At 41.8% G+C, this 21,109-nt stretch overlaps 1 protein-coding gene across 1 annotated transcript; it reads left to right on the top strand.

The window, feature by feature from the left end:
• The first annotated feature begins 728 nt into the window (after window positions 1-728).
• Window positions 729-19,636, top strand: LOC133506268 (prostaglandin E2 receptor EP1 subtype-like). The gene is made up of 3 exons (XM_061830243.1): window positions 729-864; window positions 16,591-17,482; window positions 18,904-19,636. The coding sequence occupies exons 2-3, from the start codon at window positions 16,631-16,633 to the stop codon at window positions 19,171-19,173; spliced, it is 1,122 nt and encodes a 373-aa protein (XP_061686227.1). The 5' UTR covers window positions 729-864; window positions 16,591-16,630; the 3' UTR covers window positions 19,174-19,636.
• Window positions 19,637-21,109: the final 1,473 nt, after the last annotated feature.

The following is a 21,109-nucleotide window of genomic DNA, read 5'->3' as shown; positions in this document are numbered from 1 at the left end:
TAGCGTTTTATAATAATGTCATTGTCCAACAGCAACACTCATTTAACCTTTATGTAAGAATGGTGAGATTTCCCAGGTAACATATGAACATCAAGTTTAGAAGGCGCGGTCAAGTTAAGTCTATCTAAAAGATTAAGACAATAAAATTGCATTTTCGCCCTCAACGACCGAGACAAAATGTTAATACGTTTCCCAAAGAGGACACAGAGTCCCTGAGATGCTCAGGTATCTCGCCAACTTTATACACTTTTTCTGTGAACGAGGGTTTAAACCCCGGCCCGGGTACTCTGTGGAGTTTGCGTCTTCTCTACGTAGGTTTTCTCCAGGTACTCCAATTTTCTCCCACATCACAAAAAACATGCACGGTAGGTTTGTTCAAATTTCCCACAGGCGTGAATGTGAGTTGTGTGCTCCGCCTCTCGCCCGAAGATAGCTGGGATAGCTTCCAGCACACCCGCGACTCTTGTGAGGATAGGCGCTGTAGAAAATGGATGGATGGAGTTGGCAAATGTAATAAACCTGCTGCTTACTCTTGGTTCATTTGAGGTTAGGGAGAAAGTCAACTTGGACCAGTGCCAGAATTTTGTCACGTTAAAAACATTCATCAGATACACAACCGCAGATCTTATGCAATCTAACCTTCTCCCCATCTGCACGACAGTAAAGGAAAGTCGTGGCAGTCATCCAACTAACTCCGCCCACTCGCGGATGTGATTGGATTTCAGAAATAGCAGAAGCTAAAGTTGATCTCACGATCATAACAACTGTGTATCGTGTGTAATCATCAATGATGACGAGTTGATACTCTCCAGTCGGAAGTGGTCCCAAAAAAGTCTCCAGTAACGCTGTGACATGGAGTTTCTGGTAAAGCTGACATCTTCAATAACTCAGTGTGTGTAACCTTGACACGTGCGACAATTGTGTACTGCTGCTTTTATTGATACGTAAATGCTGGCTGTATTATTTCGTCTACAGCAAAAGCAACCCCCCGTATGTCCAGTAGATGACAGAGTTACACAACAAAACCTGTCATGACCGTGACAGAAAGCTTTGCAACAAAGTGTGCGGCCAAGTTGTGGGACAAAGTGCCAAAAATGTTCCTTCCACACGGGCCATTTAGTGTTTAAGCTCCATGAGATTTTTTTCATTTTCCGTTTTCATTGCATTTCACTTTTCACCTTTTGGTTCATTCCCTCTCTCTCCTGAGGTGCCGGGATCAGATTCTTGGCTTTAGGCATTGCTCAAATGAAAATGCTCTGCATTTTCTCATTTCTCATCATTGCTGGTCTTTTTCTCACCACAATGGAACAGATTGGAAGGTTTTGGGGAGCATCAATCATATTACCATTTCTGAGAAACAATTCATATAGATGTTTTGACATTTACCAGGATTCACAAAAAAAAAAAAAAAAACAATGTAAAGAAATACGCCTGCATGCACGGAGAAAACCCATTCACTCATGCAGCCAAATGAATCTAATAATTAGATTTCATCGAATGACCGCTAGAGTAAGGACTGTCTCAAAAATGGTTTCTTTCCAAATTTATTGGAACATCTGGTACTTCTAAACTACAACGTCAAACACATTGTAATTCAAATAAAACATTTGACAGTCTCAATCAAAACTGAGGCGTAAACATGGAGTATGAATTAAAATTGCTCAGGGTTTCCTGAGTTCCAGACATTTTTGTGGCCTTAAGTAGTTGTCCTTTTGCCAAAATTAGCTGGGATAGTCTCCACCACGCCTGCGGTCCTTGATAAGCAGCTTGGAAAAACGGATGGATGGAAGTCAAGTCTTTTGAATTTCTTGAGCCTCTCTGCTCCTGAGCCAGCACTGTTAACATAACGGAAACAACCAATCATAGCAAAGGGGGCGCTTGTAGCCAAATATGGACAAAATGGGTACAAAACTGGGTCAAACAGAAGTACAGAGGGGCATTTTCTGGACACTCGTATGTCAAAACCTGGGTGTTGTCATGTCATGTCATTATCCAAGCCGCTTATCCTCACAAGGGTTGCGGGAAAACTGGAGCCAATGCCAGCAGGCTTCGGGCGAAAGGCACGCTACACCCTGAACTGGTCGCCAGTTAGTCGCAGGGCACATATCGACACCATCACTGAGATGGAGTCGATCCCACCCTGCCCACATCAAAGGCAGACGTGTGGACCACTCCACCATCGGTGACAAAACCAAAGTAGGGTTTTTTTTTTTTTTTTTTTAATGAAATTGAGATTATAATCATAGGTCCATGTCAGCAAGTCACTCTATTGAAGTCTAAATATTCAAAATGGAGGACCTTTGAAAAAAAGAGTTTGTTTATCATGTGAATACCTTCAACCTACCAGTGTATCCCAAAACTGGAGATACAGAACATTTGCTCGGCTGTTTCCTGTCAGAACAATCTTTTGGAGAACCAAAAAGATCAGAATTGAATAGAAATTCACGAAAATGGGCATTGTAAATTTTAAAGGTTTTAAATTATATAATCACCACTATTAAAAATTACAAATTATTATTATTATTATTATTACAAATTGAACATTTGACATTATAAATTAAAGGATTGAAATTTACAAACAAATTAAATCCTTGCTGAAGAAACTATTTTGGACCTCAGAGTAAATACATAGAGCAAAGCTAAATGGAACACAACATAGAGAGTTGATCTTATCTTCTTATCCGAGAAGGTTCGCACATGCCATTAATGCAAATCAGCTGAGTCAGCATGGATCTTCTCTTGGTCTTTTTGATCAAATTTAGCTCCAAACTGCAGTATAAGAGTAGAAACCAGAAATTATTAATGGTCTAACAAATACTTTTCATTGTTGTTTGAATATTTTTAAACAGGCGAGCCCCAGATGGCTAATGCATAATGTCTGTGGTGATGTACATCGCTCAACAATTGTTTCGGGCTTCGGCCTGTGGGGAACAAAGTCATCTCAAATTGAGTTGACATCATTCCCCCCGCCTTTCTCATGTTTTGCCAAGCCAAGTAACATACCAGGTTCAGACCATGCAGAGTCGGGTGTAGTTCTTCATGTTTGGAATGCAGGTTTCCTGTGGATGGGGACTAAAAAAAAAATAAAAATAAAAAAAAGAGCATGTCCTGACACCTGCTAGCTGTAAAAAAAAAAATCTGTCCACGTACAAACATATTTGCTTTCAAATATTTTGAAGTCATGGCATGATGGATCAGTTGGTAATGTGTTGGCCTCACAGTTCTGAGGTCCCGGGTTGAATCCCGGACCCGCCTGTGTTGAGTTTGCATGTTCGCCCCGTGCCTGCGTGGGTTTCCTCCGGGCACTCTGGTTTCGTCCCACATCCCAAAAGCATGCAACATTAATTGGATGCTCTAAATTGCCCCTTGTTGTGATTGTGAATGCGGCTGTTTGTCTCCATGTGCCCTGCGATTGGCTGGCAACCAGTTCAGGGTGTACCCCGCCTCCTGCCTGTTGACAGCTGGGATAGGCTCCAGCACTCCCCGTGACCCTCGGGAGGATAAGCGGCAAAAGATAATGGATGGATGGAATTTTTGAAGTCAATGTCGCTCATTCGAGCAATGCTTCTCAAAGTTTTTATCCCAAGTATCACCACAAGAGTGATCTTCGTCCTCCAATGATCACCATAATGATCAATATTAAAATACAATAGCGTAGATGCTTTTAGTGTTCATAAAAAAGAGACAATTTTTTCATGTACAGTTTGAACATTAACGCTGGTTAAATATAGGGAAAAAAAACCCTAAAATAATTATTTAATTCATATTGTGAAAAATTCCATCCCTCCATTTTCTGAGCTGCTTATGTGACAGGAGTATATATCACTATCCCAGCTATCAACGGGCAGGGGGGAGGGTACACCCTGAATTGGTTGACGGCCAATCGCAGGACTCATGGAGACAGACAACAGTCGGACTGACAATCACACTTAGGGGCAATTTAGAGTGTCCAATGAATGCATGTTTATGGGATGTGGTAGGAAACCAGAGGGCCCGGGGAAAACCCACGCAGGCACGGGGAGAACATGCAAACTCCACGGTGGGGGAGGCCAGGATTTGAACCCTAATCCTCCGAACTATGAGGCAAATGGTCTAACTAGTTGCTCCACCATGCCGCCTGAAACAAAATGAACTGAAATGAAAATTTAACGATAAAAAGTTATTTCAGATTACATTGAAATATATTGTATTTCAAAGTTAAATACAACTGAACTGTATAGGCAGTTATCATTTGGCAGACTACTAGAGGGGGCCCACGTACCACTGGTGGTAATAGTACTATTCTTTGACAATCGGTGCTTAAAGTGCTGCATTGCTGGTCTACAGTCACTGGTGCTGGGTTCCAGGGAGGGGCTGCTGTTTTTTCATTAATAACATACTAAAAATCATTCATTTCATGACAGTGGCCCTTTAAAGTGAGTTGCAGGATCTTGGGGCAGGTGGTGGTGCAGGCGCCGTGAAACACAGTGATGCCGCTACACAGGACGTTCTCGATTGCCCCTCTGTAAAAGGAGATCATGATGGGGGACAGGGCTCTCGCTCTTTACAGTTTCCGCAGGAAGTAGAGCCGCTGTTGAGCCTTTTTAGCCAGTACTGTGGTGTTAATGATCATTAACGGTCTGTATGCGGGCATTAGCATGACAGTAGTGTGGTCGAACATGAGGGAGGGGGGAGGGCTCTGTAGGCTCCTTTGTGAGTTGTGTGAACATTGATGTTGTCTCGTCTCGTGGGAAATTGAACATGTCCATGAAGTTGTGGAAGCACAGTTTTTGGCTTGGCGTGGTTAAAATCCCCAGCCAGGGTGTGGGAGACATCAGGGTGTGATGTCTGCCGGTTACTGATGAGCCAAAATTTGATTGAAAGTCAAAAATTCTCAGGAACTGACTTGTTCACGGACCGCACACCATCAGTGGTACCTTTCCAGCATTGTGTAGAAAACTGTGAAAAGCAGCGCTCTTGGAAAGACTGCGATGAAGATAGGCTGCGCTTTATGATCTGTATACGGCCAATCTTCTGTGATCTTGTCTTTGTGTTCATGACAAATGTGATAAAAATAAGAGAGATGAATTCACCTTGGCCACATTATCCAGTGAAGGAAATCATCCCATCACTCTGTAAATAGAAAAAGTCAGAGAGGACATTGGAGTACAGTAACAATCCGCTGTGTCACCTGGAGCAATAAGCCATCATGTTCTCTAGTAAGGACCGAGTTGAGCAAGTTTACAGGAAACACAAATTTGAAGGTAGAGTGACTTATTGCCCTTGCGCCTCCTTGCGCCTTTGTTTTGTTCCTGCAGTGTCGCAGCCAAGTATGCAGCTTCTTGCGCAAGCTAACTCTCCCACTCATCAACCTTTATGGCCAAACGAGGGCTAAATTAAAGGCTTTGACCAGCCAAAGAAGCCCAATGTCATGAATCTGATGACTATCCAACAGTAATGTCACTTGTATTTCATCGTGGCTCGTAGATGGACAATGAAACTGAAGGGAATTGCAGGGAGCGTTCAGCCGCTGAACAGAGCGCGATCAAATGGCCTGATCATAAATCACTGTGCGCAGCATCTAATCTCAGTGACACTGATATGGGTTATCACTCCCCCGCTTTCTAAATCTATTGCTCGATCGATAACCATTTGCAGCTATCATTTTATATCGGTGCACAGTCAGAATAGCCGAAGGACGCAGCAAATGTTATCTTTGACCTCATAAGCTACCCATTGTCAGACAAAAATCACAAAATGACATCTGTATATATTGTATCAAAACTGTTTTCCCTGACTGGTGTAATTAGCCTGTTGTAGCTTCGCAAACGCACCATTCATTTTTCTATCTGGGCACATAGGGATGAAACAATACAATGCATCAAAATGAAAAGGTAAGCTGAGCTGCACAGATTCTGCTCATCAGCTCTTATTAGAGTTGTCACGTCCCATTGGAACGGGAGTAGGACCCAAATGCAGGACTTGAACGATGCAAGGTAGTTCAGGGAGAAACGTTTATTATATGCGGAGGTCGGGGATCGAGCAGGCAGTCGGGTGCAGCAGCGGTAGTTGGGACGTCGGGCGAAGAGAGCAGGTGAGCGTACAGCCAGGAGTCGGTACACAGGAGAACGATCAAAGCAGGCAGAAGTATCAAAGGAGTCAGGCTTACAAGGTTGGTCGGAGAACTGGCGAAGGTCGGTACACACAGGTTGTCGATCAGGGATACGAGTGCTGGAACGGGACATGAAGCTCAACGAACTGGCCCAGGCCAGTCGTCATCGGGGTCATATAAATACACAGCATAATCAGGCTGCATGAGGCGCGGGTGTGCACCTCCCAATCAGCGCAACCGCGCGGACACCCGCACAGCGGCAGGATCATGACAAGAGTGCTCTTTGAAATGTTTAATTTTGGTGCACGAGCTGCATGCAGTTGCAACGTACTACATACACTTGTCTGTGTATCTTTAATGTGACAGCATAATTCAGTGGTTAGGTGTTAGCGCCATGATTTGAAAAAATTTTTTATATTTATATATATATATTTAACCAGGTAAAAGACCAGTTGAGACACAACGTCTCTTTTGCAATTGTGACCGTGTGAGAAAATAGTATCCATGTTGTCTTTGTGAAGGTTGTGCTTCAGAGTTCACGGTCATATTTGTTCCTACTTGCTGCAGTCATTCCCACTACCCCAAGCTAAGTCCCTGATTGTCATGGTGATGAAATCTATAGTTGCCCAGCAGGGGTATCAAGGATTATAATACATTACTGCACCCCTTATTTTTTGCCTCCCTGGAATCACTCTGCAGAACCAATGGCAAGTCCAGCTATTGTTACCATGAAGATGGGACAAAGAATGAACTTTGCCACTGGTGAACTTTTGCAGACAAGTGCCTGCGTAATAGTGGGCAGGATCTCACCCCTGCAGCTTTGCTTACCCTTTGTCCTTGACATGATAGTAGGGGTGTGGCACCTGTGATGGATGTGTGTGAGGACACTGTCCTTGAAAAGCAGTTCAGGATCTTCACCCAGCCTAGATGATCATGCCATGGGCAGAGAAACTTAGTGTGGGTCTTGAAATTATTGAAATGATTTACTTGGACATAGTCAAGGACAGGGCCTTGGCCTCACAGTTCTGAGGACCTGGGTTCGATCCCGGGACCGCTTGTGTGGAGTTTGCATGTTCTCCCCGTGGCTGCGTGGGTTTTCTCCAGGCACTCCGGTTTCCTCCCACATCCCGAAAACATGCAACATTAATTGGACACTCTAAATTGCCCCTGGGTGTGATTGTGATCTTACACTTGACTGGTGGGCAACCAATCAAGCTATTGATGTATCACCTATATCAATGTCAATTTTCCATATATTATGTGGGTTTATTCTTGCACCTTTGCAAATTACTGTACATTCACAATAATAAACATATTGCCTTACTTTTTAATATCAAAACTACACATTTTTATCTTTTGTGTGTGTCTGTATACTGTACACACAGACTACACACACGCACACACACACACGTATATATATATATCCATCCATCCATTCATTTTCTTCACCGTTTATCCTCACAAGGGTCATGGGGAGTGCTGGAGGCTATCCCAGCTGTAACCAGGCAGGAGGCGGGGTACAACAATCACACCTAGGGGCAATTTAGAGTGTCCAATTAATGTTGCATGTTTTTGTTATGTGGAAGGAAACCGGAGTGTCCAGAGAAAACCCACGCAGGCACGGGGAGAACATGCAAACTCCACACAGGCGGGGCTGGGATCAAACCTGGGTCCTCAGAACTGTGAGGCCAAGGGTTTACCAGGTGATCCACCGTTCCACCGTGTGTATATATATATATATATATATATATGTGTGTGTGTGTGTGTGTGTGTGTGTGTATACAGTATATATGGCACTTTTTTTTTGTAGCTCTGATAAAATTTTGCACCGTTTATTTGAATGCGTATGAGACACTTGACTGACATGGAATGACTTTGAATCATTCCTTTCTGATGCAGAACATGAACATAAAGTCACTGAGTCAATTAGGATATCTGGGGGAAAAAAACAAAAACATCCAGGGAGGAGTTTTATGTGTGTGAGAGACAATACGGGAGAATATGTTGAAGTGGGTTTCGCAGGCTAACAGTTTATGACAAATGTATGGATTTCATCAGCAGACGGTGGGTCTTAAACCTGTCCTCCATGTATGGAGATCCACTTATCGCTTCCCTGTGCATTCATGCTGACAGCAACCTCCATGAATCACTATATGGACACTGCTGCACTTTCATTACTGCACACATCAGCAGAAATGTAGTGCATATGGCTCATGTTCTAGCATGGCGGGTGGTGTTTTTGCCATTGATTTAAATGTCGACCAATGCTCTCTCTGTACTGACACCGTCTTGCGATTGATTCAGATCTGAAATGGGAAAATGAATGAATGCATTGCTGTATATGATTGAGGTGGAAATCTAAGCAGTTATCATAAGAACATACGGCATTGAAATGTGAATTCATGCTTCCTTCTTGCCTTTACCAGCTCTTACTGCTGCTCTCTTTGTCGCTGTGAGGTCTCTTAATGTGGTTTTCAGAAATCATGTAGATGGAGCAGATATATAATTTTGCATTGGGGCCAACAAAAGCTCTTTCAGCAAGATCTTAGCAACTCATACAACCACAGTTGATCGGTTTAACTTCCATAAAGAGATTACTGAATCAAAATAAAGTTCAATCTGACAATATAAAGACCATATTATTGTGATACAGGCAGGATATTAAGCATCTATATTCTACAATGCATGCCGGAAAAAGTCTATGGAAAACAATGTTCAGATATGTAAAATGTGTAACATAAGCTGTGTTATTGTTTCATTCTGAGGCAATTAAGGGAAATGGAAGAATTTCATCATTTGCTGTATTATCGTATCCTTTCTAGAACAAAAGAAAAGAAACAAACTATTGTTTTTTTTTCAATATTTCCAACAGCAAAATGGAAACAATTTGAACCTTTTGCTAATATAAAGACAATTTTTATCAGCACAAATGAAGTTTTTTAAATATTTATGGCACTTTTCTTCAATTGTCTGTTTTTAATTGAGTGTCATCAATGTTCCACGTGGCAGCACGGTGGAGCAGCTGGAAAGCGTTGGCCTCACAGTTCTGAGGTCCTGGGTTCAATCCCGGACCCACCTGTGTGGAGTTTGCATGTTCTCCCCGTGCCTGCGTGGTTTTCCTCCAGGCACTCCGGTTTTATTCCACATCGCAAAGCATGCAACATTAATTGGACACTCTAAATTGCCCCGAGGTGTGATTATGAGTGCGGCTGTTTTTCTCCATGTTCCCTGTGATTGGCTGGCAACCAGTTGAGGGTTTACCCCCACCTCCTGCCCGTTGACAGCTGGGATAGGCTCAATGGAATATTACACGCTTTTGTCCTCGATGGGATTTTTTGGGGGAGGAGGCACACAGACAATGTTTACTTTCCAGTCCTAGTAGCCAACATCTCATTAAAATATCACTGTGGAATATATTGTATCTTATTGAACTGATATGTTTGAAGATTTAAAAAAAAAAAAAACGAAAAAAAAACTTGGTACTGAATAAATATATTTCCAAGAAATGACTTCTCAATTACTGGCACGTCAGACTTGAGCTTCACAGGTAATTTAAATATGTAATAACATCTTAGAGAGGCCCTTTCTCTACAGACATTGGCAAACTGAGAAGAACTGATATATCATTTTGGAAAGGGACTGAAGTTCCAACGCCAAGAGCCACACGCTACTTTCCAACTGCAAGAAAATGTGTTTTCCAATTTTATGTACTTGTGGTGTTTCAAAAGAAACTTGGCTTGTGTAATGATTTCACTTCATGGTCAATGGGGAGAAATCTGCATAGCCGAAAGGAAGCCACAATATCACCTCGCAGTAATATAGTCATGGAGGGCAAAAGTATGAATTATTACATCCAAGTCATTTGAGTTTGTTTGTTTGTTTGTTGGTCAGAATTTTTGTTCCGAATTGAACTTCATTTGATGCTTCCTCCAGTGGACTAATGTTTCCATTCATTCCGTTCATCTGAAGTTGTTTTCTCCGGTCGGCAATCTAAGTCCTGGACTGTCCAATTGCTGACTGATGTCCTTCAGTATTTCGATCAAAGTCCAAGGTGCAGACAGACACGGATGTGGTGGGATGTCAACGTCACATCTCAAACTCCTTTCAAATTACAGCATGCAAGCAACTTGAGGTGATATCTGGTCATTATTCAGATCCAAGTAGTGAAAATGAAGGAAAATATGGACTTGGCCACTCATTTGTTGCTATGAAAGCTTCCCCCCAAATGTGTTTGATGCATTGCGGTCAGGGTTCTGCACATGCATGTATCTCCGCACCAAATGCATCCAAGCATTACTTTATGGACCTTCATAGTGAAACATATTTGTGCCACCCAAACTGGTTCCTTAGCTGGAATCCTGCATGTCCAAAATCTTTTCATATTGATGTGGAAAGGAAATTAGAGGTTTTAGCCTTGTGAACAACAATTGCGTGTGAAACTTCACTCCGGATCATATTACTTTGAGATGAACTTGAAAATCACCTCACCCTGGATTTATTTTGAAAATTCATTTTGTTACTTTTAGAAACATAGGGGCACAGTGTTTACATCGGCTCAATGCAAGCATTTAACAAGCTCCTATTTACAAGACGCAATATGTTCAAGCGTGTCTGCAGATGGATGGCCAGGTGCTTGTAAAGCTAAAACAAATAGGACCACCTGTCCTCCCCACACAGACCGAGAACCACAACCAGAAACATGATCCCTCGTTTGTGTCCCACCCTCGTCTGCTCTTCGACAAAGTACGAAGGAAATGTTGATCAAAATCCAGCTGCTGACATCTTCAGCGTTCCGAAGGAGCAGCTGGATTTTCACAAGGCTGAAAGACATTTCATTGTTTTTCCTTGTGAGTTTCTAGCGGATCAAATGTTCATATATAACACCATATCAGCACCAAACAGTCCATCTTAACTCGTACTGCACATTTGGGGGTCAATTCTGTGCTGGTTCCATTGCTGGATATCTTGTGTACGGACAGCTGGGTCAGCTACATAGATGGGGTGACATCATCAGTGTGACACAATGTCTTCTTCTTCTTTTCCTTTCGGCTTGTCCCGTTAGGGGTCGCCACAGCGTGTCATCTTTTGCCATCTTAGCCTATCTCCTGCATCTTCCCCTCTAACCCCAACTGCCCTCATGTTTTCCCTCACCACATCCATAAACCTTCTCTTTGGTTTTCCTCTCGCCCTTTTGCCTGGCAGCTCCATCCTCAGCATCCTTCTACCAATATACTCACTCTCTCGCCTCTGAACATGTCCAAACCATCGAAGTCTGCTCTCTCGAACCTTGTCAGCAAAACATCCACAATGTAACCCGCTTCAAAAATTGGGGAAGAAAACAGCTACATGCTAACATCAATTAATAGAAAGTATTAAGTCTTTTATCCATTTCGCTACTTATTCTCTTTAGGTTTATAGAGAATGCAGAAGCTAGAACAATTATGGGAAAGATACACCCTTTCCTGGTATCCATCCTGGTATCCATCCATCCATTTTCTTTTCCGCTTTTCCTCACAAAGGTCGTGGTAGACTAGAGCCTATCCCAGCTGTCAACGGGCAGGAGGTGGGGTACACCCTGGTTGCCAGCCAATCATCAAGGCACATGGCGACAGACAACAGTCGCACTGACACTCACACCTATGGGCAATTTAGAGTCTCCAATGAATGCATGTTTTGGGGATGTGGGAGGAAACCGGAGTGCTGGGAAAAAATAAACGCAGGCATTGGGAGACCATGCAAACACCACACAGGCGGGGCCGGGATTTGAACCCCAGTCCTCAAAATTGTGAGACAGACATTCTAACCAGTCGCCCCGCTGTGCCACCAGCCTCAAAAGAATGCCTATAAATTGGCTGTCGGTATCAGCCCTTTCTGAGGATGTGTTCGTTTGCTTATCTTAATAGTCCAAACCCAAAATATATCTCAAACCATCATGCCAAAACACTTGATCATTTCAAACAAATTTTATAACCTAAATCTTAAAAATAAATGGCTTACAGATGATATGAAAAATAAATGTACCTCAATAACTGCTGGCATGTATTCCCCACTTTGCAATGCATTAAAAATCCAATTATGTCGAGTACTTACATGAGCAATACGTTGATGTTTTACTTACAGAACTTAAGTGCTGCGAGAAATGGGACCACCTAAATAACACGTGTCAGACTTCCAAATATTACAGTTAGAGTGGAACCTCAATCAAATGGACTATTTGGGTGGAGCGGTCGTCCGTTAAATCAAGGTTCTACTGCACCATTTCCCCATGAGCATTTTTAACAGGTTTTTATTTATTGATACAAAATGTAGATTAAACTAATCTTTCAAACATATTCAGTACATCACATAGCCTACTTTGCGATCATTTTACATGCGTAGTGAAAGTGAATCATGTGTGTCAACTTTGTGTTTCTTGCTAAAAGATGAAAATTCTGATCCAGGCCACAGGGAGCCATATTTCTGCGTGAGGTGTTGGCGATCAAATACTTATCTCACATCAAGTGCTTCATTGAAAACTACAGCGGGCAGCATGTTTGGAAATCTACACGGACTAATCCGAGGCCATTTGAAGGCAATGTGTGGCAGACACCGGTGGAGTGAATAAGTGTGCACTGGTTATTTGAACAAAGGAGAATAGAAGCAGGCAGCACGCCGATGTTGAGTGGAGGCACATAGACGAGACGCCCACGCTCATGTCGGGAAAGAGCAAAGACTATAAAGCGACAGCAGCCCCCCCAACCTTCACATACTTTCACTGGATAGCACGTGAACGACTTCAAAACTATGAATATATATTTATATATTAATACTTCTGGTATGACAGAGGAATTATCCTAGAGGAAACATTACATTTTCTTCCATTGTGTCTTGGATTATTGCTGGATTGCTACAGATTTTTTTTTTTGTTCATGTTGGACTGTACAACGGAACCATTAAGTGGTGAGTTACATGTATAGTATTAATTTCTCAATCAAAACCATTCTTAATTAGACTTAACAACTGAGAGCTGCATCCTTGATCATTTAAGTAATAATCATTTTATTACCACCAGTAATAACACTTGAAGTAAAACAGTCTGAGGACTTCTGGTCAATGTTTAGTGTAATAAATACAACAATATAAGCAAGACAAGTAAACTGCATTCACGGAACTCATTTCCATCTTTTACCTCATGAATAATGTATGCTTATGGCATTGTGTGCATTTTTTAATACTTGCTGCATGTTTTCTCTTGTTGTTGCACTGTTAAATATACTCCTGCTGTAACAATATTTTATTGGTTTGATAAAAAAAATCTGTCTTCCATTCTTCAAAATGTTACCCAAAAGAAATGTGTATATTTGTATATGAGCTGTGCCATCCATCCGTTTTGTTTTGCTTCAAAATCATGTACCTCAGGTCTATTGTTGAAGATATAATTAAAAACACAAAGGCCAAACATTGTCACATCTGGAATGAGAGTTGACATTTAATTTAACATTTAAACATTCAGCCACATGGTGCAAATGTAAAAATAATTTAACTACTGTAAATATTAAGCCTTTAAAACTAGAAAATCTCTTGTCTTTAATGACAGGTGGAACGGTAAAGTGGGGAGCAGTACCCGACGCAGTTAGTAAAATTGTGATTCATGACAAGTATATTAACCAGTTAATACCATTAATTTCTGAACAATACAATCTGAAAGTCTGAAAGAGCAACATGATGCTTGATTTGGACTGTTTGAATCCAGCTGTTTTTTTGTGGAGTTGTACAATCTCCCCGTGCTTGCATTGGCTGTCTGGGGGTAGTCTTGCTTCATCCCATATTCTAACGACATGGATATTAGCTGAAGATTCTAAATCAGGGCTTTCACCTCATTTTTAGGGAAGGCAATCCATGCCATCATATTTTGAATCTGAATTACTAACACAGAATTCATATATATATATGTATATATAAAATGTACTTTTCAGCTTCACAAATTCTACATCCAGTGTCAATTATTCAATGTGTACAGTTGCGAATTCAACATAAAGTGTATCTTCCAACATTTGAAATAGGCCAGGCCGATACAATCCAAACCACGTGAGTTTCACACCCTTGCTCTAAATTGTCTATATGTGTAAAAGTCATCTTGAAATATGTCTATATGTGGCACGAGAGCAGATTATTGTGTAACTTGTCGGCTGCAGGTTCCAGCTCCCCTGCAAGACAAGTGAGGACGAGTGGTGTGGGAAAACACTCAAATCTGAAGTTAAATAAAGGTCCAAAGCAATAGCCGTACCTCACACATCACAGTTTTTCATGTTCATACTTATTTGACAAGTTTAAAAGCGAGTGAAGTGCTGTTAAATGTCAAAACTATAAAACACACTACGTTAACTTTGACAGCCAATGGCATGTGTCAGTCTTACTGATCTCAAGTCATGAACTAACTCATTTTTTCTTCAGTTCAAATTTGCTGTCGGGGCTGCTTCTGACTTTGGATTTTTAAAAAAAGCAAGCGAAAAGGCAAAACACTGGCTACTCACTGAACAGGGCGAAATGCCAGCAACATCGCTGTCATGATGATACAATTGCAGGCAAGCACTCTTTTGGGATGAAGGTTGTGTCAAAGGTGGACTGAACTCAGACATGTTGTGCAGCCATTCAGATGGAATTTTACTGAAAATCTTTGTCCAAACTCCAAATACCTCAGGTGGGGTGGGGGAGTGGGGGGCATTCTTCTGTAATGTCAGCGGTATCATGTTTCCTTATCAGAAACGTAGCCTCCGTGCATGCATGCATGAAGTCACTCCGATGACTATTGAACGTGGACAAGATCATTTGATCCGTCTCACATTATTCTTATCAAAGTAGTCAGTGATGTACCGTGGTGAGAACTTGAACTATGTACAAATTGTTTGGCACGGAGTACAGTACTCCATTGCTCTAGGATTTTTCCAGGTATGGTTTGACTTTTACACTCTACATCTGAAAACAGATATCTACTTTGTATTCCGTACTTTGTCAAAATAGGCTTCAGATTTTTTTTTCAGCCTCCACATCTGTCAGCACATAAACCCCATAAAACTGGAGGGAGTTAAAGTCAAGCGTGGTTGAGGTCTGAGGATCTTATAAGGCATGAAAAACTGGAACAGGAGCTTCAAGGAAGAAACAGAGCATTAACAACGATAGTGCAACAGATTCAGAGAAGTAATGTATTCCACATCCATAGTCTTATTTAAAGGGGCTGTAAAGGGAACCAAAAAAGGGCCCGTAAATTGAAAACAACACAGAAGAATGTTTTTAACAAGCATGTCAATTTTTCAAACAAGTTAAGAAGAAAATCTGCAAGATGTAGTGGTGGAAATAGGCCATAATGATTATTACTTGCATGTATAAAACCTAAGTGTCATGCCTATAAACATTCTAAAATAGACATTGTAATGAAAAATACACATAACATTATTCACTTCAATGTCTATAAGAAAAAATAAATATGAGCAGAGAGTAGTGCGTCATCCATGCACAAAGTTGCGGAAGTCTCATTCGACATTCAAGTGGTAGCCATATTGGCTCCATCTTTTGTCCGTGACGTCACACTGGGACATTCACTACTGAAAACACGCTGTGGCCCTACTATAGGAGACGAACACGTCCCTTCTGACACGGAAGCTCTTTTTGAAGAAGAGAACATCTCACAACCGAGTGAAGTGACTGTGGCAATATTACCCGATCGTTTTGAGCCATATTGAGATGATATGCGGATCCCGGCCAAACCACCTCACCACCCGATCCACCTCCGCAGCAGTGATAAAAACAACGATGAATGCAAGCGACAACGACACCGCAGCCAAACCGCCTCCCCGTCCGATCCACCTCCGCGGCAGAGATGAGCCACCATAGCGGCGCACGTCCGCCGATCACGGCTTTGGCCGGGGTGACACATTAACACATTTAGCACCCCTGATTTACGAATTATGTCTCCCCCCCCCAACTATTACTTTTTTCAAATAGCTGTTTACACACCTACTTGTCATTTGGAAATCATAAAGCTCTTGTCCTTTGTATCTGTGCAATCCATTTTTTACGACGAATCCATCCTCCCGAGTGTTCGAACAACGTCCAGCAATACAACGAGTCGGAATTTTGGCTAACACGAAGGAACAACAAGCTACCTTCATGCAGGTAAAACTAACAGAAACAAAGGAGTCCGCTTGAGTGGGCTACTGCCCTGTATGCCACTTCCTCCTTCTTCTCGAAAACAAATCCTTCAAGGGGATTTTCATGGCGAGACTTACAAAAAGCCACATAAGTCAAAGTCATGTTTTGTGGTGAAAAAACGGATGAGTCCATACCGGCTGCCGTTTTTTCATTAATAACATACTAAAAATCCTGCATTTCATGACAGTGGCCCTTTAAGCGTAAAGTAACTTGTAAATGCACCGAGAAGCCAGCTTGTGAGTACTTTTGTCATCTCTGCCTCAGTCTTATGCATGCACTGGTCTTAAAGATTTTCCTTGTCCGTCCTGCAGGTTCTTCAAGCATGGCCGGCACGAGCCTCAGTGTACCGCCATGTTAGGTTTGGGCTGCTGCAACTCTTCATCCCCGCCGCTCATCCCTCGTTCTTTAAATGTCAGCAGAGGGCAAGAGGCGCCCAGGGTGGCTCTTCAGATGTCGCAGCAGGGAAACCTGACCACCGGCGGCGTTGTGGTCGTGGTCTTGCCCATGACGTTGGGCATCGTGTCCAACATCGTGGCCCTGTTTATCTTGGTGAACGCATACTCCCTCCAGCGACGGCGCTCCAAAGCCACATTCCTCCTGTTTGCTACGTCACTGGTTGTAACAGACTTCATGGGCCATGTGATCCCTGGTGCCCTGGTTTTGAGACTCTATCTGTCTGGAGGTGTGCGCCCGGAGGACTCCAGCTCTTCTGATGGCATGTGCCAGTTCCTGGGAGGAAGCATGGTATTTTTCGGCCTGTGCCCACTCTTCATGGGTTGCGCCATGGCTGCAGAGCGTTGTCTGGGTGTCACCAAGCCACTCCTGCACTCCTCCCTGGTCACAACCACTCGCACTAAAATGTGCCTGTGTGCAATTTGGCTGGCCGCTCTGTGTGTGGCCTTGCTGCCGTGCTTGCAGCTGGGCTCGTACACCTATCAGGACCCAGGCACCTGGTGCTTCATTCAAGTGCTTGGCGACACTCATGATGCGGACGTGGCATTTGTGGTGCTTTTCTCTGGGGTAGGCCTCACCTCCCTGGCTGTGGCAGTGGTGTGTAACGGCATCAGTGGACTGACTCTGGTGCTCGCTAGACTGAGGAGGAAGCCTGGGTCGCATTATCCAGCAAAGTCACATGACATCGAGATGGTGGTGCAGCTGGTGGGAATTACTGTCACCTCGTGCATATGCTGGTGTCCTCTACTGGTGAGTTTTAGCAAGTACAACAACTTGAAATGGACACACTGTACACTATACTGTAATAGCCTCCAGTATTTGAGCTGTTACAGCGGTCCTCAAGATTTGTTTTTGTTTAAGTGAAAGGAGTGAACAAGATATTTTCTATTACTATTTTGTTCCTCTCCCACAAATTGCGATTTAAAAATTATTGGTTCATGGTTATATATCATTGCTAAAGCACAAAATAAAATGGTGGCCTAATAAGTGTCAACCAGCCATATATGTGCACCTGGTACATGCACCTATAGACCCCAAGTGGTCTTCAAGCACCAGGCTTTTTTCCCTGGGTGAAGAAAAGTACTCTTTTTATGAAATTGATTTTTTTTCTTCCTTCTAAAATACCCCCTCTGGCATAAATTCCAAGTGTTTTGTGTTTTGATATTCGAGCTGCATTTTTTAATTTGGGAAATTCGTACATGTGCTCCCATCTAAATTTATCTGTGGTTAATCAGAGGTACACAATGGTGGCAGGACGGGACGTAAGATTTGATTCTAGGCCCCACTTCATGGCGGGGCCCTCGAAAAAAATTTGTTGAACAGAGGCCAAGGCAGTCCCCTTTCTCCCCCAGTTTAGGTGGCAGGTGTGTACCAGCCATTGTTTAACATAATAATAATAATAATAATAATGCATTTTACTTATATACTATAGCTCATTTCAATAAGTTTGTTTTGTGTGTGCGTGCATGTGCCCATGTTTATTTTCCATCTCTGTTTTTCAATTGAGTTGTTCAGGTTATATGTTAACTAATCTTGGAAAAATTAACCCTTTAAAATGTATACTATTTTTTTTTTACATCAGTAAAAAGCTGCCATTTGAACGAGGGTGTGTAGATTTTTTTAATCCGCTTCCCTTCACCTCTTTGGTAATTGCTGTATTATCGACTGCTTTGATTGTGCTAAAGAAATACTGCAATTTTCTCTTAATTGCATGAATAATTTTGGCTGTAGGTGCCTGCCTCAAAAAATGCCTCAGCATGTTCCTGATGTGCGCCACAATATTACAATATACTGTAACAATACAATAATCTATGAATACACTCTCAAAAGGTTTTATTGATGTTTATACATACATACATAATATATATCTTTGTGAAAGCCTAACATTTGACACAACTTTTGTGTATTTATGATATTGTAAAAGGCTGCTAAATACACGTTTTTTGCATGAATCATATATAAGTTTGACATCACCAGATAGAATTGCGTCATTTTTCCTTTCAATCTTACAAACTTTACAGTAAAACTAAACTCTGCGACATCTGAATTGTGTTTGCAAATGTACGTTGGTTGGTAGAACTCCACTTGCACGGTGTCATCAGATCCTTAAGCCAAATTTATGCGCTAAAATTCACCATGCAAAACAAACTGCACATGTTTCATACCTACAGATCTTTGGCCTGATGTCCGCGATGCACTCCTACACAGGATCTACTGGAGAGGAACATTACAACTACAAAACACTTCTGGTGATGGGCGTGAGGCTGGCCACGTGGAACCAGATCCTAGACCCCTGGGTCTACATCCTGCTGCGCCGAACTGTCCTACGGAAGATCTACCTCATTGCAAAGTGCCAAGCGGGCCTGGGGGGACATTTGTTTGGATGCTTGGATAGCGCATCTCCTCCCGAGTCGGAGAAGAATGATGTCAACCAGGTCTAAAAATGGGAGGACTGTGCGGAAAACATCTTCAAAACCCCAAGAACTAAAGTCCTTCAATAAAAGAATATAGTTGATGATGATGATGATGATGATGATGTTGTTGGAGTCAGTTACATAAGTAAAGTCCAGCATTTCTGGGCTGCTCCACTTGGGAAATGGTAGAAATGTAGACTATAAGGAGTACTGATACAATGTGGATCTTTTTATTGTTATATTGTTTTTACATTACAAATGGAAGCAAGCTAACTTCTATGATTTTACACAAAACTTTACAAGTGTCCCGTTTTCTTAATGCTTATTTCATTGAAGAATGAAAATGTGCTGCAAAGGGCTGAAGTTAAGAATGTTTGACCCAGAAGAAACACAGGTTATTTCCTTTCTCCATCGCAGGAACTGTGACAATAAAAGCCAACACATTTTACATTTTTTGTGTATATCCGACTGTGAAAGTAACATTGATTAAAATCCCCAGAGATGAATTTCCAGTAAGACAGAACATTTTTGCTGTGTGACTGTGAGCATGTGGGAAAATTGGGAATTTCTTCAAGTTATCCCTCAAATGAAAATAAAATACATTTGAAATTGGTGAAACAATTGATTGTGACAATCGGTTTTTGACGAGTAATTTCTCCAGAATTTTCTCACTAATGAGTGAGTGGCTTTGACAAATACCATCAACCCTTTTCCAGCGGTTTGTGCTGTAAATGTGTCTGGACGTGGGATTGCACATTACAGGGATCAACCACTCAAAGAATGTAGCAACTTCAGAAAAAAATGAGGACCAAACATCAAAGTTTGTCCGTGGGAAGTGGAAACGTGATTAAAATGGTAACTACGGTAACAAATTAAGTTAATTTAATCTGTCATTTGTGAATCTGAGTCTACGCTGCTGAAACTTGAGTGGTGTAAAGTCCCATGTCTTACACCGTGACATCACAAGACTGCACATACAGACTCACGTGCACATTGGTCACGCTCGGCCTTCGGCATTCCTTACTTAGATGAATTCAGAATTGTGGATGAAGTAAAACGGTGGCGTGGGTGTACACAGCCTCTCAATATTCATCGCTGATCATCCTCTGCCTCATCCATTTACTGTCGGGTATTTTGGGAAATTAATATTGCCTTCAACATATGAGCATCCATTTTTTGACACTTGTGAAACCTCTTCACCACCACAGTATATGCTAACAAGTACAGTACTGTATGTGATTTACTTCAAAGTATTTTCTACATAAATATAATGTCCCCTTGTCAAGCCTCCCAACCAGTCTGCTAATGAATACAGGAAGGAAAATACTCCATGAGTATGCAAAAGCACACTATCTTGATTTCTCCTCAAGTCACAGTCACCTCCAGATGGCCTGGACCATCCAAACTAATCAATAGGATCATATAAACGGTCCTTTGATCAGAATCCATGATTTTAGTGTATCGTATATAATGTATGGTAGTGTACTCTATATAAATGACTATTATGTGGCTCACACATAACTTTGCATACATCTTTTGATCAACATCTGCAGAATTTTCACACCACCTATTTTATTATAAAGGTTGTTCACATGGCTATCAGTTTCCAATAATGTCAGCTCACAGACCATTGCCTTCATGAACATACATACAGTGGCTGAAATAAGTATTCAACGTGTCACCATTTTTATATTATTAATATATTATATATTTCCAAAGGTGCTATTGACATGAACATTTCACCAGATGTTGGGAGCAACCAAAGTAATCCATAATACAAAGAAAGTACAACAAATTTGCTCATACAATCATGTGAAAGGTTACTTGGAAAAAGTATTGAACACACCACCAGGTATTCATTTAATACTGTGTACAAAAGTTTCCAATGACATGATGGTCTTGAGACAGCTCTTTTCTCTTCATGAGATGTGTCTGGACACAGGCCTTGGAATTCAGACATTTT

This window comes from Syngnathoides biaculeatus, chromosome 9 (assembly GCF_019802595.1).
Source record: "Syngnathoides biaculeatus isolate LvHL_M chromosome 9, ASM1980259v1, whole genome shotgun sequence".
Lineage (NCBI taxonomy): Eukaryota > Metazoa > Chordata > Actinopteri > Syngnathiformes > Syngnathidae > Syngnathoides > Syngnathoides biaculeatus.
This window is presented reverse-complemented; position numbering and strand designations above follow the sequence as displayed.

Coding starts and splice junctions, on each gene's coding strand:
- LOC133506268 (XM_061830243.1), top strand. CDS start 16,631: ATGTTAGGTTTGGGCTGCTGCAACTCTTCATCCCCGCCGCTCATCCCT. Junction 17,483..18,903: donor TATGCTGGTGTCCTCTACTG/GTGAGTTTTAGC, acceptor TCATACCTACAG/ATCTTTGGCCTGATGTCCGC.